Consider the following 17,408-nt stretch of genomic DNA (forward strand, 5'->3'; position numbering starts at 1 on the left):
TCCACCCCTCTCACCCACTCCAACCTCTCACCTTCGGAACGTGCAGCCCTCCACTCCCTCTGTTCCAACCCCAACCTCACTATCAAACCGGCAGACAAGAAAGGCATGGTAGTAGTTTGGCGCACTGACCTTTACACCGCTGAGGCTAAACGCCAGCTCGTGGACAGCTCCTCCTACTGCCCCCTTGACCATGACCCCACCTCCCACCACCAAACCATCATCTCCCAGACCATCCATAACCTCATCACCTCAGGGGATCTCCCATCCACCGCCTCCAACCTCACAGTCCCACAACCCCGCACTGCCCGTTTCTACCTCCTGCCCAAAATCCACAAACCTGACTGCCCCGGCCGACCCATTGTCTCAGCCTGCTCCTGCCCCACAGAACTCATCTCTACTTACCTCGACACGGTCCTGTCCCCCTTAGTCCAAGAACTCCCCACCTACGTTCAGGACACCACCCACGCCCTCCACCTCCTCCATGATTTTCGCTTCCCCCGTCCCCAACGCCTTATCTTCACCATGGACATCCAGTCCCTGTACACCTCCATCCCCCATCACGAAGGACTCAAAGCCCTCCGCTTCTTCCTTTCCCACCGTACCAACCAGGACCCTGCCACTGACTGAACTAGTCCTCACCCTGAACAACTTCTCTTTCCAATCCTCCCACTTCCTCCAAACCAAAGGAGTAGCCTTGGGCACCCGCATGGGCCCCAGCTACGCCTGCCTCTTCGTAGGATATGTGGAACAGTCCATCTTCCGCAGCTACACTGGCACCACCCCCCACCTTTTCCTCCGCTACATCGATGACTGTATCAGCGCTGCCTCGTGCTCCCACAAGGAGGTTGAATAGTTCATCCACTTTACCAACACCTTCCACCCTGACCTCAAACTCACCTGGACCGTCTCGGACTCCTCCCTCCTCTTCCTAGACCTTTCCATTTCTATCTCGGGTGACCAAATCAACACGGACATTTACTATAAACCGACCGACTCCCACAGCTACCTAGACTACACCTCCTCCCACCCTGCCCCCTGTAAAAACGCCATCCCATATTCCCAACTCCTTCGTCTCCGCCGCATCTGGTCCCAGGAGGACCAGTTCCAATACAGTACAACCCAGATGGCCTCCTTCTTCAAAGACCGCAATTTCCCCCCAGACGTCATCGACGATGCCCTCCACCAATCTCCTCCACTTCCCGCTCCTCCGCCCTTGAGCCCCATCCCTCCAATCGCCACCAGGACAGAACCCCACTGGCCCTCGCCTACCACCCCACCAACCTCCATATACAGCGTATCATCCGCCGTCACTTCCGCCACCTCCAAATGGACCCCACCACCTGGAATATATTTCCCTCCCCTCCCCTATCAGCGTTCCGAAAAGACCACTCCCTCCGTGACTCCCTCATCAGGTCCACACCTCCCACCAACCCAACCTCCACTCCCGGCACCTTCCCCTGCAACCGCAAGAAATGCAAAACTTCTCAGTCAAATCCCTTGAACTCGCACGGCCTTCCTAACCTGCAATCTTCTTCTTGACCTCTCCACCCCCACCCCGGCCTATCACCCTCACCTTGACCTCCTTCCACCTATCGCATTTCCAACGCCCCTCCCCCAAGTCCTTCCTCCCTACCGTTTATCTTAGCCTGCTGGACACACTTTCCTCACTCCTGAAGAAGGGCTTATGCCCGAAATGTCGATTCTCCTGCTCCTTGGATGCTGCCTGACCTGCTGTGCTTTTCGAGCAACACATTTTCAGCTCTGATCTCCAGCATCTGCAGACCTCACTTTCTGCCTTGACTATTTAACTTGCTCCTCTTCTCAACTGTACCAGCCTCAGACTTCTCTTTTCTGTATTTCCTGATCCTTTGAAACTTGCTTAGAATAACTGTCAATTGGTACTCAATCCATCCTGTTTTCATCTTATCAACATTATCCCCCCAACTCTCTAAAGAGGACAGTTTAAGGAAGGTCAAGTGCTCTTGGTTCCAGCAAAAATTTAAATGAAAACAAACACCAAGAGTACTGAAAGCTAAAAATGCAAACTAAAAAGCTGAAGAACCTTATTTTCAACTCCCAATTCAAAGCTTTCCTGAATGCAGTAAGCAGTCCTCTCCCAGGCATGCCAAAGCACAATCTCCTATTTTTCACAAGGTGTCTCCAACATTACAAGTTTTTACAACTAGTTTTACAAGAGTACTGGAAATCAATATAGCCTGAAATATTTGAGTGATATGGAATGGCACTCAGTAGCAGATAAGGTAACTGTAACATTCACAGAAAGTTAATTCCTAATCATAACAGGTCAAGTACAAAATATTCTTATCCATGTAAATAAATTTGAATGTCACACACATTTAGTCAAAATATCCAGCAGCAAGTTCAATGCTGATTTGTTTTAAACATCATTGCATGTATAAAATTGACAATGTCTCTCAATTTTACATTATTCTAATAAATTTAATTCTTTAAACACTTCATATTCAAATTTTATTATGCAAATTTTTTCTGAAAACACCAGTTGCTCTGGTGCTCAATACCAGACAAGAGTGCGATCTTCTGATTTCTGTACAGTGGTAAATAGGAATGTAGTGAGATCTTGAGTGTATTTCAGGTGTAGTACAATAATGATTAAGAACAACCAAGTTTGAATTGTCCCAAGTAAACCCATGGCATTTCAAACTAGTTCAAAAAATGACAATACTCCATTTTCAAGCCCAATTATTCAACGATTGTTCCTCAAACTGGCAAAAGAAATTGAATGAGGCAAAGTTGCTATCTCCCTTTGTTTCCACATTTAAGAATCCTTTCATTTACAGTGCTTTGAAAACGGACAGTTTCATAATTCAATGCTCTAACAAATTCTGGTCTAATAAAATTGAGGGGAGACAGAGAAGATGACAACAGTCGTGGTGAGAAAGCCCAAATCAGTTGCATTACAAAACTTGGCAAATCCAATCATTAATGTTAAAACATGAATGAAAAAACTTCTTGCATCAGTAGAACACAGTTTCATTAAATAAATAATTTATAATTTTCACTATCCAGAAGGGTTAGCGCTGTGGATAGTTTACAAATGTTTTTATGATCAACAAAAAGTTTTGACTACCATAGATGTCATTTTAAAAAACTGTTCTTTGGATTCATAAGGTCTCAAATTTTAAACAAGTAATTTGGCAAATCTTGCCGTTTTGAGTCATTCATCTGCCATGAAATTTTTCCAGCAAAAACTGATACTGCTACACTGGACACATTTGTACCTTGTGGAACACTGGCTACAAAAGTAAACATTTGTGCATATAGGAAATAATGCAAAGATAACATTTCATTATTCATGAATATTTTTCTTGATTTGCTGCTGTTGCATATATCCTTGGAACCTTTCATAGCCCTTCAGAGCTATTGATGAATTGGACAATGAACCAGATTGCCAAATAAGCACCACGTTCTTTTAGTCAGAGGACACAAAACAAAGTAAATAGGTATCTTTATTCTTGAAGAAAGCTGAAATTGTCTTCTTTGAAACTTCAGATATGTTGTGCTCTTGAAGGTGAAGGATATCGAGTACTAAGTAGAACACTTCCCCTATTTCAGGTACTCCATATCCATATTAAGCACTCGCAGGTCAGAAGTTTTAATGTTTAGTTGAAGAGTGAGGTTTCTCTACACTGCCCCAATACCGTGCTTCACCTTCACCACTGTACCTCAAACCACACTCTTAAGCGTAATCTTCTGCAATAATTTTACATTTTCCCCACAACGGCCAAAATATGGCATCAATGAGATCACCAATTTAGTGCTAAAATGCAGCCAGATGTGTGCTATAGGTCTATGTAGTCTGGGAGCTGCTTTGAAAGTGGCCAAAACTTGCTTCATTGGAATTTATCAAGTTAGCCCTTTTTGGCTAATGGACTGATTTGAGCATCCACGCACATTGCATTTTGGATGGTACGTGTCCCAGCTGGAGGTTCATTGTTTTAGCACTTTGTATTGATGTTGATCAGAACGGGTCTTAGAAGAAAGAGTTCAGGAAACATGTGAAATCAGCCTGACCCGGGTCTTTATTTCTTGACGACACAAGGGACAGGTGTCCAGCTGCAAGGCACATTCCATGCATAGATCACTGTAAACAAAAAGAAGATCAAGATGTTAAAAAGTAAGCTTTAGTGAAGTATTTCAGTGAGAACTGTAGAGCCAGACAAGCTTTCCAAAATTCAAAATGATTTTCAATTAAGGCGACCACATACTACTGTACAAGCTCATGAAACATTTCAGTGCTCCAATATTTTGAGACACCTTATTCTAGGCCAGCACAAAATAGTTGTGCAAGTTTTGGTAAATCTAAAAGACTACTTTCAACATTTTGGTTTCCATTCATTATTCTGGAGACTTTATTTGGAGATATTATCAAAAGAGGACATCTAGTGAGCAAGGATCACTTCAGACAGTTATATTGCTAGTAATCAATTCATGTTGTTTAAGTTCCTAGAATGAACAGCAATACACTACAACTTGACTGTGGATAAATTTTGTGGGATTGTTCTAGTCAAAAAAGTTATGACAAATTTCAATAATTAGGTAGACACACATCTTTCGACAATTACACATGACTTCAGGATTACTCATTATGCCAGTAGGACAGACTAAGCAGCTGTAGAACACTGGTCAAAGCATACAAGATACTTCCCTTTATTGGGTGAGGCATAGAATACAAAGAGCAGGGATTTAGGCTTGAACTGTGTGACACTAGTTAGATTGCAGCTCAAATACCACTTATTGCTTTGGTCATTGCACTGAAAGGAAGATTGCAATCGAAAGGGTAGATCTTTGGGAACATAATGGAGACCAAGAAACGGTCTATGAAAATGGAATTTGTTTGAGGGAAGGCCAATGGGGAAAATTCAAGTTGGTGGATATAAAAATAAAAGGGCCTAGCTCAAATGAATAAGAGCCTACTTTCCTCAGTAGAGAGAGAACTAGGAGCATAGATTTAAAGTTGAAGGATCAGTAGTAGCAGCAGCAGCAGCCCGCTATCTTCAAAACTGGACTGCAGGAATTCACCAAGGCTCAGAATATAGACTCCTTAGACAGCACCTTTCAAACCCACAACCACTACTATCTCGGACATGTGCAGCAGGCACAATGTCTGAAGTTCCTCTCCAAGCCACACACCAGTAAGAGTCAGAGAAAGTCAAAGCGGTTTACATCAATAGCATACGGATTTGAAAACAAATTGTGACTGCAGACAACCATTATAAAGTGGGCAAAAATGATTTGACTAAAACAAAACTGCAACATACCTATGTCCACATGGTCGGAGTTCTGTATCAGCTATCTCATCACAGCAAAGGGTGCAGCAGTTTTCCCGTATGCTTACTTGTTTCAATAAAGCTAGACGTCTATGCCTGAAACATAATTAACAATTTTTACAAAATTACAACAAATTCCAGTTCATTCATTTTCTAATGCTTACACTCACACAAACATCCTGGTGATGACTTTTTAAAAGATCTAACGGTTATTTTAAGCGATTTTTCTCTTTTTTTCAAAAATAAATGCCATGAGACCTTTAAACACAATGATCCAATTAGTTTTATTGTTTGATATAGTTTGCACGCACCTTGGAAGAATGATCTTTTCTTCTGGTGAGAGGGAGGCATATTCATTAAACGTGCTGAATTTAACTGTTGGTGGATACTTAAATGATTTTGCTCCAAAATTAAACTCACACTGTTGGTAAGACATGAAACTAGCAGCAGCAAAGAAGCCAGATCTGCAAATGAATACAGTTGAGTAAAAATTAAATACAAAACCACATTTAATATTCACATTTTGGAAACAGTTTTGGTGATAAAGATGTTAAAACAGTTTAAAAACTTTGTACAGAAAAAGGCAGTATTGTTCTGTTTAATTATGACATTGAATGGTTAATATCAAATGCCAGTGGCTTAAGGAAAGCAGGTGCTGATATTTTTACTCAGATAATTGAATTTATGATTCCCCTTCCAACTCCATTTTAAAGGGTCTTTATGGTGCATTGGTAATGTCTTTACTTCTGAGCCATGAGGCCCAGATCAAGTCCCACCTGTTCCAGAGGTAGGTCATAACGTCCTTGAACACACTGATTAGGACATATATGGAAGATCAACTCGATTTGCTTTAGCCTCCTCCCCCCTCTCTCACATCTTGGATGGTCTGCACTACTCTTGACAGACTTTGCATGGAAATTAAACAATTAGATAATGCAGGTGATTTATTGGTGGTGAATGATTCAAACACAGCACGGTGATGAGAGAAAATAAAAAAAAAAAGAGTTCTGTTTCACGTAAGAGAACTTCTAAATACAAATAAATTGTAGAATTGCTGATATCATCAAAACTGTTGTAACTGTAGGGCTTCAGTGGCTTATACTCTTGAGACATTGGGGCGAGTATGTGTCTAAAGTGGAGATAACTGAACTGCCAAAAATACCAGCTGATCCAAAAGAAAAAAAAAAATTGGACTTGCATTTAACATGTTATATTTATGTTTATGTTTAAAATTAGGCCACAGGATTTCAAGCATGTAGTCTTTTTCCATCCTTGGTTTATACCAGCATGTTTTGCATCAACATAGTCACACCTTCAGAATTAGAATTTTGTCTGAATACCATGCACTTGTGCAAACACTTCAGCTGTCACTTGAAGCTGAGCACAAGACATTGATCTTCAGCATTTCTTGCGCTTTTCTCTCCTGTCTCCACTCTTATTGTATGCCAGACTTCAGTTCTTCCTTCTTGGTGACTTTTACTCCCATTAAAATCATTACTCCACGATCTCAGGATTGATGTTCCCTTAAATTGAATCCACAGCTAATTCCAGACATCTGTATGTGGTGACAGACTGAACCCTAAATTGGTTGTCAACATACTTTGGCACAAATTAATGATTTAGAAAATGCAGCCCAATAGTGGAATCACATTCAATGTTGAACCAGATGTTGTGCATTTTGTCAGTACTGGTTGGTTCAGTACCTTGTCTGTTGCAAACAGCTGAGGATATATGATATTTAGGACTTATAGCATACATGAACACTGAACTGCATATACTACATACATTATTCAGATGAGGGGTGGCAGAATGTCTGTTCAGCTCAATGGTGCATCCAGTTACTGGCAAATGCCACTTATATCTCTACTGCAGAGTAGTATAGTGAAACAGCCAAATTCACTTGATGCTCAAGTATTTAGAAATATCTTACTTTTTCTGGCAATCCACCTATTGCACTCTCAATCTTCTCCCCAGCCCCACCCCTCCCATTTATCTCTCCACCCCCGAGACTTCCAGCCTCATTCCTGAAGGGCTCCTGCCCGAAACGTCGATTTTCCTGCTCCTTGGATGCTGCCTGACCTGCTGTGCTTTTCCAGCACCACTGTAATATAGATTGACTAGTCAGTTGGTCAGCTCTTCTGTTTGGCACAAGCCAACAGATGTTAATGAGAAGACTTGGCAGAAATTTGACAAGATAGCAAGTGCCAATGTCAGATGGTCCATGAGGTTTGTGTCTTATCATAGTCTTTCCGTAGTGGTTTGGTGCAACTAAGTGGCTTGCTAGGCCTTTTCAGAGCAGTATAGGTCTGGAGCCACATGTAGGCCAGAACAAGTATAAGCATTCCTCCCCTGGGACTTTAATGAACCAGGTGGAGTTTGATAGCAACTTCTAGATTCATGTTTCCTAGAACTAGCTTTTCATTCCAGACATATTGGGCTTATTTTTTAAGAATCGATTCACAGAATGAAGGCATCACTGTCCAGACAGCATTTGTTGCCCATCACCAATTGCCCAGAAAGCAGTTAAGAGTCAACTACATTGCTGTGCGTCTGGAGTCACACGTAGGCCAGACCAGTAAGGATGGTAATTCCCTTCCCTAAAAGGGCATTAGTGAACCAGTTGGGTTTTTCCAACAATCGGCAATGGCTTCATGGTCATCATTAAACTCTTAATTCCAGATATTTAATTGAATTCAAAATTCCACTATCTGCCGTGGCAGGACTCGAACATGTGACCTCAGAACATTATCTGGGTTAACAGTCCAGTGATGATACCACGAGATCGTTGAATGTAAAATTTCACCAGCTATCATGGTGAATCCAACCGAATGCCTTTTAAACATTTGTTGAGGCTTCGGAATTACTACCAAGGTAATAAAGCCAGTTTTTCTAACATTTCTTATACCTCTTAACACTTAAAATTTCCTTTCCACTTCCTACACTATCCTCCGACGGACAAACTCAGTGGAGTATTGTGCGCAGTTCTGGTCATCACATTAAAAGTACATATATAATTGTTCTAGAGAGAGCACGCGAGTGCAGAGATTTGCCAGAATGTTGTTGAGGCTGTAGAATTGTAGCTGTGAAGGGAGACTGAAGCAGCTGAAAGGTGACATGGTTGAGGTATACAAAATTAAGGGGAAAGAGATGAAAGTAGACAAGAGGAACCGGTTTCCCTTGCAAACAATTCAAAAACCAGGGGTCATAGATTCAAGCTAAATGGCAGAAGGATTAGACGGGACAGGAGGACATTTTTTGTTTAAAAAAAGAGGATGATTGTGTTTTGAGTGGTAGTGGTGCAGTGACCCTTAACTCTTTCTAATCCTCTCTGGATCTGCACAAAGTGCTGTAAGATGCAGGGCTAAGGGCCTTGCACAGGACGACAGGATCAGAAAAGGGCACCTGGGTGTCTTTGGATCAACATGGACAAAATAGGCCAAATGGCCCACTTCTGTGCTTTTACATTTCTATAGTTCTTCCCATCTGCTTTGTAACAAGAGTAAAATGTTGATTAACTTTTGGCAAGTATGTGTTCTTCTGTGACCATATTACTGGCTATCCTTCTCAAACTTTATGCCCTTGCAAGATCCTCTGAAGCCCACATTTCAGACTAATCTCTAACCTTAATATCTCTTCCTTCGATGTGATTTGTTTGGATTCTCCTTAACTCTTATTTGCCATAAAATGCATAAATGCAGATAAATCCCCAGGACCTGATCAGGTGTACCCTAGAATTCCGTGGGAAGCTAGGGAAGTGATTGCTGGGCCCCTTGCTGAGATATCTGTATCATCAATAGTCACAGGTGGGGTGCAGGAAGACTGGAGGTTGGCTAACATGGTGCCACTGTTTAAGAAATGTGGCAAGGACAAGCCAGGGAACTATACACCAGTGAGCCTGATATCGGTGGTGGGCAAGTTGTTGGAGGGAATCCTGAGGGACAGGATGTACATGTATTTGGAAAGGCAAGGACTGATTAGGGATAGTCAACATGGCTTTGTGCATGGGAAATCATGTCTCACAAACTTGATGTAGTTTTTTTTGAAGAAGTAACAAAGAGAATTGATTAGGACAGAGTGGGAGATCGGCGCTGGGTCCACTACCTTTCAGCATTTATATAAATGATTTGGATGTGAGCAGAAGAGGTATAGTTAGTAAGTTTGCAGATGACACCAAAATTGGAGGTGTAGTGGACAGCAAAGAAGGTTACCTCAGATTACAATAGGATCTTGATCAGATGGGCCAATGGGCTGAGAAGTGGCAGATGGCGTTTAATTCAGACAAATGTGAGGTGCTGCATTTTGGGAAAGAAAATCTTAGCAGGACTTGTACACTTAGTGGTAAGGTCCTAGGGAGTGCTGCTGAACAAAGAGACCTTGGAGTGCAGGTTCATAGCTCCTTGAAAGTAGAGTTGCAGGTAGGTAGGATAGTGAAGACGGTGTTTGGTATTTCTTTTTTATTGGGCAGAGTATTGATTACAGGAGTTGGGAGGTCACGTTGCGGCTGTACAGGACATTGGTTAGGCCATTGTTGGAATATTGTGTGCAATTCTGGTCTCCTTCCTACTGGAAAGATATTGTGAAACTTGAAAGGGTTCAGAAAAGAGATTTAAGAATGTTGCCGGGGTTGGAGGATTTGAGCTATAGGGAGAGATTAAATGGGCTATGGTTGTTTTCCCTGGAGCGTTGGAGACAGAGGGGTGACCTTATAGAGGTTTATAAAATCATAAACAGCATGGATAGGATAAATAGACAAAGTCTCTTGCCTGGGTTGGGGGAGTTCAGAACTAGAGGAAATAGGTTTAGGGTGAGGGGGGGAAAAAAGATTTAAAAAGGGACTTAAGGGGGGTACTTTTTCAAGCAAAGGGTGGTACGTGTAATGAATGAGCTCCCAGAGGAAGTGGTGGAGGCTAGTACAACTGCAACATTTAAGAGGCATCTGGATGAGTATATGATAGGGAAGGGTTGAGGAATACGGGCTAGGTGCTTGCAGGTTGGACTGGATTGGGCTGGGATAGCTAGTCGGCGTGGACAAGTTGGGCCAAAGGGTCTTTTTCCGTGCTGTACATCTCTATGACCTCAAAAGATGATTTCCTGTGTCAAAGACAATATGTAAAAAACTGTTTCTCCCTTCTCTCTGTAAACGCGACTTATTATTTTCTACTTCCAACATCTGGAAACCTAGACTGGACAGCACCCTAATCTGTGGGCAACCTTTACTAATCCTCAAGGTGCAGGAATTCAAGAAGTAAGCTTCCCTAGTTTAGAAGTTCCAGAGCTGTTCAGAAGATGGACAGAGAAGGTAAGCAGATCTTGGTTGTGGTTGTAATCATGTAACTTCATGAGACTTGGAATATGAAGGAGTGGGTTAATATTGAAATAAACAGAATGTGTCACGTCATAAATCATTGGAAATAATGTGTTCAGGATTGTGCACCACAATTTGAAGAATACAATGTTTGTTAATATGGTCTAGCAACAATTCACCAGTCTAGTAATCAGAGCTAAATGTACTGATTAAAAAAAAAGCAGCAAATTATCTGAACTGGAGATGAAATAGTTGAGCAGCAAATGGATAAAAATGATGGCTAAACAATAAAAGGGAATTAACATGGTTGTGAATAATTTTTCTGGTAGGTGAATCCAGCACAATTTTCAGAATTTGAGCTAAAGTAGTAAAAAGCAAATCCAAGCAATAAGAGTCTTAGAGTTCTTTGCATGATATCAAACTTTCCTGCAATTTTATTTCTACAGGGTTGATACCATATTATTTATACAGAAAAATTCAATTCATGTGCAAAAAGCTTTTTTAAGAAACAAAGAAATTTGAATATATATCATAACACTACAAATTTTGAATATATCAAATATATCACTTCCAAATTTCCTGATGCTTTGTCAACTGCAAATAATTGTGCATAAAAATTGCAAAAACTGTAAACAAAACAGGTAAAGAGATCCATTAAGAGTGTGTATACATCTAAAACGTTTGGAGGTTTTTCCACTTTTTACTCTTAAATATAAGCATTTGAAGCGCTTTAACGTTTACGGAAAATACTGTATTCCTTCGAAACAAATATTTTGCATCAAATCAATTGATATTTCATGAGCTATAACATATTTCAAAATTCCAAGAGCAACTTTTTTCCAGAAAAACCCAAGTATTTCTGTAAACATTTACTTACGTGGCTGATGAAAAGACTTGCTTCTCTGGGGGTAGCTGGTTTCCGTTGAGATAGAAAATCATTGCCTTCTTATTCAAGTCTAAGAGAAATCCTATTGTGTCCCCTGCACAGAAAAATTGAATAATGCAATGCTTTCTCAATAAGAGGAGCAAAATTAGATATTATTCACACAAGTGCTAGATCAACGAACAAAGGTTACTTGTGCCCCCTTCCCCACTTAAAGCCTTGCATATAGTCCAGACATAAAATACATTTTGACTATAACGCAAACCTATCTCTGACTACATTGATAGGTAGAAATGGTACCTGACTGACACTTAGTCAAGGAAGATCAGCTTTTATCATGTTTTATCAGCTGGTTTCCTTGTATGGGATGGTGGCACTGCTACTTTAAAAAGTAAAGAATTCTCCCTAAAGGATACTAGTAAATCAGGCTTTTATAATACATCAGTAATTACATGATTGCCATCACACTAGCTGTTATTTATAGAATTTGTATTGAACTCAAAATTTCACCATCTTCCATGGTGGGATTTGAACCGGTCACCAGATATGGCTTGGGTCATTAGATTACGAGCTTAGTCAGTCACTTACCACTACACCATTGCCTCTATTTGATGAATTTTCCTTTAAAAGGGACATCACTCAAGCAATGTCAAGTCATTCACCACAGAATGACCAGCCTCTTGATAATTCTTTAGATCGTGCCTCTGATCCTGGTCCAGTTAAATTTTCTAGACCAAGGTGATTGCTGAGATGTTGCAGTGACTTTCAATGACATTGTCATCAAGTCGAGAAGTGATTATACACCTTTGTGAGATAGTCATTCCATGATTCACATAAAACAAAACTGTTCCTTGCTATTTAGACAAGGCATGATTGTTGCTTGAGTTCTGCTGCATGTTGGAACTTTCCTATCTCAAGTTACAAATTAAGTTGAACATTACACAATGAAATTCCCCTCTTCTGACTTTACAATGAGGGAAAGTCATTGGGACAGCAGCTGGAGGTGGTTGGCTGTGGACACTGTCCTGATGAATTCCTGCAGAAATGTACCAGGTGTGGCAAGCTGAAATTTACTCCAGCTTTGTTAAAATGATGCCTTCAAGTCAAATGCAATCATTCTGCCATCATCCCTGGAGTTCATTGCTTTTTCATGTTTTGGCCAGAGTTCTGAAGATGAATCACCCTCGCAAAACTGAAAACTTAGCCTGCTGAGAAATTCTATTAAGTAGGCGGCACTGCTTGATAACACTGGTGACTATCCCATTCAACATCACAATCATCAGCAAAGTAAACTAATTGGCCAGTACTTGGTCTCTGGATTGTATGTTTTTGTAGAGAGGGCATATTGTATTTTTTATTGTAGAAATGCCAACATTTTAGCTGTACCGGGAAATCTCAGTTAGCAGTGCAGCTATTTCTGGCGAACACATGCACAGAACTGAAAACAGACTATATCCAGGCCGCTCAGCTGTTTCTTGATATTGTTGCTCTGGATATTTTTTTCAAGCAAATCAACTTGCCTCAAGACTGGAAAGGAATTCACTGGACCTCAAGGTGACGCAAGATGGGTCATCCACTCAGCATTTGTAGTTAAGACAATTGCAAGTTGCTCTTTTGAAACAATATGCTTGACTCTGCCATCACAATGAGGTATCTATGAAACCTCTTCTTCTTCTTCTCACTATTTATGACTGATGATTGACAATTGAAATAACTGGAACATAGCAAAACTACAGCATTAATCAGATCTGTTGGTTGGGAACTATTCAATTGTACCAAATGTGTGCTAAGCAGTGGAAGAAACAAGTTTAGCTGTATTGTAGTTTCATCATGGTACTTCATTTTTAGGAATGCCTGGTAGTACTTTCAACATGCTTTTCTACTCTTCACTGAACCAGGGTTGATTCTCTAGCTTGATGAGAATGGCAAAGTGAGGATCAATGGGATCATGAGCTAATAGATTGCATTCACGTACAGTTATCTTGCTGGTGGCCATCATTACCGCAGCTTGATGTTAATTTGAGCTGAGCTGCTAGAGCAGTTTCACACTGCTTATACACACTTAATGCAGTAGTGCCACACAAAGTGATATTTGCCCTATGTGAAGAGAAGACAATCTCTCCAGCATTACTTAGTAACACAAATAGAGTCTCTGACGGACACTGAAGTCTCTCATTTACAGAACTTTCATCACCCCTGCAATATCAAGTGGTATTGCCAACATTGAGGTACTCAGTTAGCTACAGGAATGTGGCAGTTATTGATCAGATGTCCTTCAGGTTTGACCTCAAGCCATCAGTCTTCATGCAGTTGACAGTGAATACTGAGGAATCCCAGGGTCATTCCCTTCAAATTTTACGCAATTCAGAGCATTGGGATATAGAAGCTGGGATGTCATGTCGGAGCTGTAACATTGGTTCGGTAACTTTTGGAATATTGTGTGCAATTCTGGTCTACCTCCTAGAAGAAGGAAGTTGTGAAACTTGAAAGAGCTCATAAATGATTTACAAGGATGTTGCTGGATTGGAGGGTTTGAGCTATAGGGAGAGACGGAATAGGTTGGGATTGTTTTCCCCTCGAGTGTTGGAGGCTGAGGGGTGACTTAGAGGTTTATAAAACATGAGGGGCATGGATAAGGTGACTAGACAAGGTCATTTTCCCTTGGGTTGGGGAGTCCAGAACTAGAGGGCATAAGTTTAGGGTGAGGGGGAAAGATTTAAAAAGAGACCTAAGGGGCAACTTTTTCAAGCAAAGGGTGGTGCATGTATAGAATAAGCTGCCAGAGGTGGCGATATAGGCTGATAAAATTACAACATTTAAAAGGCATCTGGATGGGTATATGAATAGGAAGGGTTTGGAGGGATACGGGCCAGATGCTGGCAGGTGGGACTAGATTGGGTTGGGATATCTGGCCGGCATGGACAAGTTGGACCGAAGGATCTGTTTCCATGCTGTACATCTCTAGGACTCTAATTGTGCTGTCACATTTGTGGGTCTACTTTGCCAGTAGTCAGGACATGCCAAGAGGAGTTCAAAGATGATGACCGATGGGTGTGATTCTATGAATAATACTGTTATATAGTTGCTTAGTTAGACTTTGGGACAGCTCTCCTATCTTTGGCCAGATATCAGCTAAGAGTCAACCACTGCTGTAGAACTGGAGTTACATCTGGCGCCAGTGTAGATAAAGATGGCACGTTTCCTTTCTTGAAGGGTATTAGTGAACCAAAACATAACTGAGTCACTAACCAAGTTTTCAGGAGTGTATGGAGAAGCATTTAATCATATTCCAATTTTCACACGAGCAAATTTGATCAAATTTTACCATTGGAAAACGCTGGTGGATCAAAATGTAGGCTTTGAGTGCCTTCATTAAAAAAAACACAAAAGCAGAAAGCCAGTTGAGTTTGAGAGGTTCAGATGTTCTGCTTGTGCAGACAGAAGCATCTGTCACTAATGATGGTGCAATTAAAATGAGGACTGCAGAAATTTCAATAAGTTGCAGTAATTAATAAAATTGTGGAGATAGTGAGGCAAAGTTATGAAAACACTGGTAAGAATTTTTAAATCTGGAGTTCAACTAGACATAGCATTAATAAAAGGTCAGCAATTTGTATTTCCCAATCTGGATTCTGAATCCCAAACGGTATCACTTGAGGACCAAAATAAAGCTCCAAGACAAGGAGGAAGAGTTAACAGTTATTTGGAAGAGGAGCCTAGCAGGGAAAACGCTGGAGCAATAATGGCAGGAGATACTCGAGGGTATTCAGGAAGCACAGCAGAAATTCATCCCAAGGAAGAAGCAAACATACTGAAGGGAGGACAAACCATGGCTGACAAGGGAAGTCAGGGACAACATAAAAGAATACAATATGGTGAAGATTATTGGAAGCCAGGGTATTAGAAAGCTTTTTAAAAGCCAGAGAACAACTGAAAAAGCAACATCGTGGAGGAAGAATATGATTAAATACATCAGGGTGAGCCGGCCTGTTATTATGTTAAAAAAAATTGCAAGAGTTTTCTTGTGCATATTTAAAAAGGTGAGAGAGAGGCAAGAGTAGATAATGAGGCTGCAGAAGTGACAGGGAACAAAGAAATGGCAGGGGAACTGAATAGGTACTTTCAGTAACCTTCATGGTGGAAGATGCGTGTAGCATATCAGAACCTCAAAACAGCAAGGGGGCAGAGGTGGTGTAGTGGCCATTATGAAAGAGAGGGTGCTGGGGATGCTGAAAGGTCTGAAGGTAGACAAATCACCCAGACCAGATAGACTACACCCCAGAGTTTTGGAAAATGGCGGATGTAACACTCCTGTTTAAGAAGGGAGGGAAGCAGAAGACAGGAAATTACAGGCCAGTTAGCCTGACCTTTACAATTGGTAGGAATTTAGAATCCATTATTAAGGATGTGATTGCAGAGTATTTGGAAGTACGTGGCAAAATAGAGCCAACGCAGCATGACTTTGTCAAGGGGAAGTCATGCCTTTCAAAGGCCATTAGAATTCTTTGAGGTGGTAATGAGCAAGTTAGGCAAAGGAGAGCCAATGGATGTAATCTATTTGGATTTCCACAAGCCTGATGGACAAGGTGCCACACATGAGGCTGCTAAGTAAGACATGTACTACAGGCAAGGTTGGGCTAAAGAGATCTTTTTCAGGATGGCAGCCAATGACTAGTGGATTCCATGAGGTCAGGGTTGGGACCTTAACTATTTGCGTTATACATTCATGACCTAGATGATGTAACAGAGCATTGGGTCATTTGCAAACTTAGCAACAAAGTGTTGGAGAAGGTGGCATGACTGCAGAAGCACTCTGACAGGCTAAGAGTGGGCAAAAAAGTGACAAATGAACTACAATGTGGGAAATGACAGGTTATGAACTGAGGTTATACATGGTGGTTATACAAAGACTAGAAACCTGGACTTTTTGAAAAGAGAACTGGGGAAAGGCTTCAGAAATCTGAAGCAGAAAGAGACTTAGGGGAATATTAGTTCAATTCTCTTAAGGTTAGCATGGAGGGGAAGGTTCAGTTATTAGTTAAGAAAGCAAATACAATGTTTGCATTCATGTTGGGAGGACTGGATTACAACAGTAGGGATGTACAAGGCTCTGGTCAGACCACATCTGGAATATTATAAGCAGTTTTTGACCTTGTATTCATGGATGGACGTGGAAGCCTTGGGAATCCAGGCGAGATTTCCAGGAATTAAAAGCTAGTCATGCGAGGAGCTGTTGGAGACTCTGGCTCTGTACTTGATGGAACTTAGAAGGATGGGGGTTTGATTGAAAATTATAGAATACTCAGATGCCTGGATAAAGTGGACATGGAGATGGTTCCACCAGAAGAGACTAGTAGGACCCATGGGGTAAAAACAATGATTGCAGATGCTGAAAACCAGATTCTGGAGTAGAGTGGTGCTGGAAAAGCACAGCAGTTCAGGCAGCATCCGAGAAGCAGGAAAATCTAACGTTTCGGGCAAAAGCCCTTAATCAGGAATAGTAGGACCCACGGCCCCAGAGTGAAGATATGTCTCTTTACAATAGAAATGCAGAATTCCTTCACCAAGAGGGTGACCACTGCAGAACACACTGCCACAGAAAGCTGTGGAGGCCAAGTCCCTGAATATACTTAAGACAGACATAGATAGGCTCTCAGTAAGCAGATCAAGGATTACAGGGAGAAGGCAAAAGATTCGAATTGAGAAACAGCCACGATGGAACAACAGAGGAAACTGGATGGTCCGAAAGGCCTAATTCTGCTCCTACGTCTTATGGCCTTTGCTTTGTATAGTTGATTTACTTAAGAGACAAAGCGCACAGAGAAATTTTGAAGTATATTCCAATTTTAACATGAGTATATTACATACAATAAAATCTAGTTTAAAATAATGAAAGCTACGTTATGCAAGT

General features: G+C 41.2%; 1 protein-coding gene across 1 annotated transcript in view; it reads right to left on the bottom strand.

Annotated features, from left to right (window-relative positions):
- Nucleotides 1–2,439: 2,439 nt before the first annotated feature.
- Nucleotides 2,440–17,408, bottom strand: part of rspry1 (ring finger and SPRY domain containing 1) — a 67,860-nt gene continuing 52,891 nt past the window's right edge. The window contains exons 11-14 of the mRNA XM_043707140.2: nt 11,492–11,594; nt 5,621–5,773; nt 5,301–5,405; nt 2,440–4,123 (exon numbers count right to left, since the gene is read on the bottom strand). Coding sequence (XP_043563075.2) covers nt 4,027–4,123; nt 5,301–5,405; nt 5,621–5,773; nt 11,492–11,594 — 458 coding nt within the window. The 3' untranslated portion in view covers nt 2,440–4,026. The remainder of the gene's footprint in view (nt 4,124–5,300; nt 5,406–5,620; nt 5,774–11,491; nt 11,595–17,408) is intronic.

Source organism: Chiloscyllium plagiosum, unplaced genomic scaffold, assembly GCF_037043375.1.
Source record: "Chiloscyllium plagiosum isolate Xiang-an unplaced genomic scaffold, Cpla_swu_hap1 HiC_scaffold_17, whole genome shotgun sequence".
Classification (NCBI taxonomy): Eukaryota; Metazoa; Chordata; class Chondrichthyes; order Orectolobiformes; family Hemiscylliidae; genus Chiloscyllium; species Chiloscyllium plagiosum.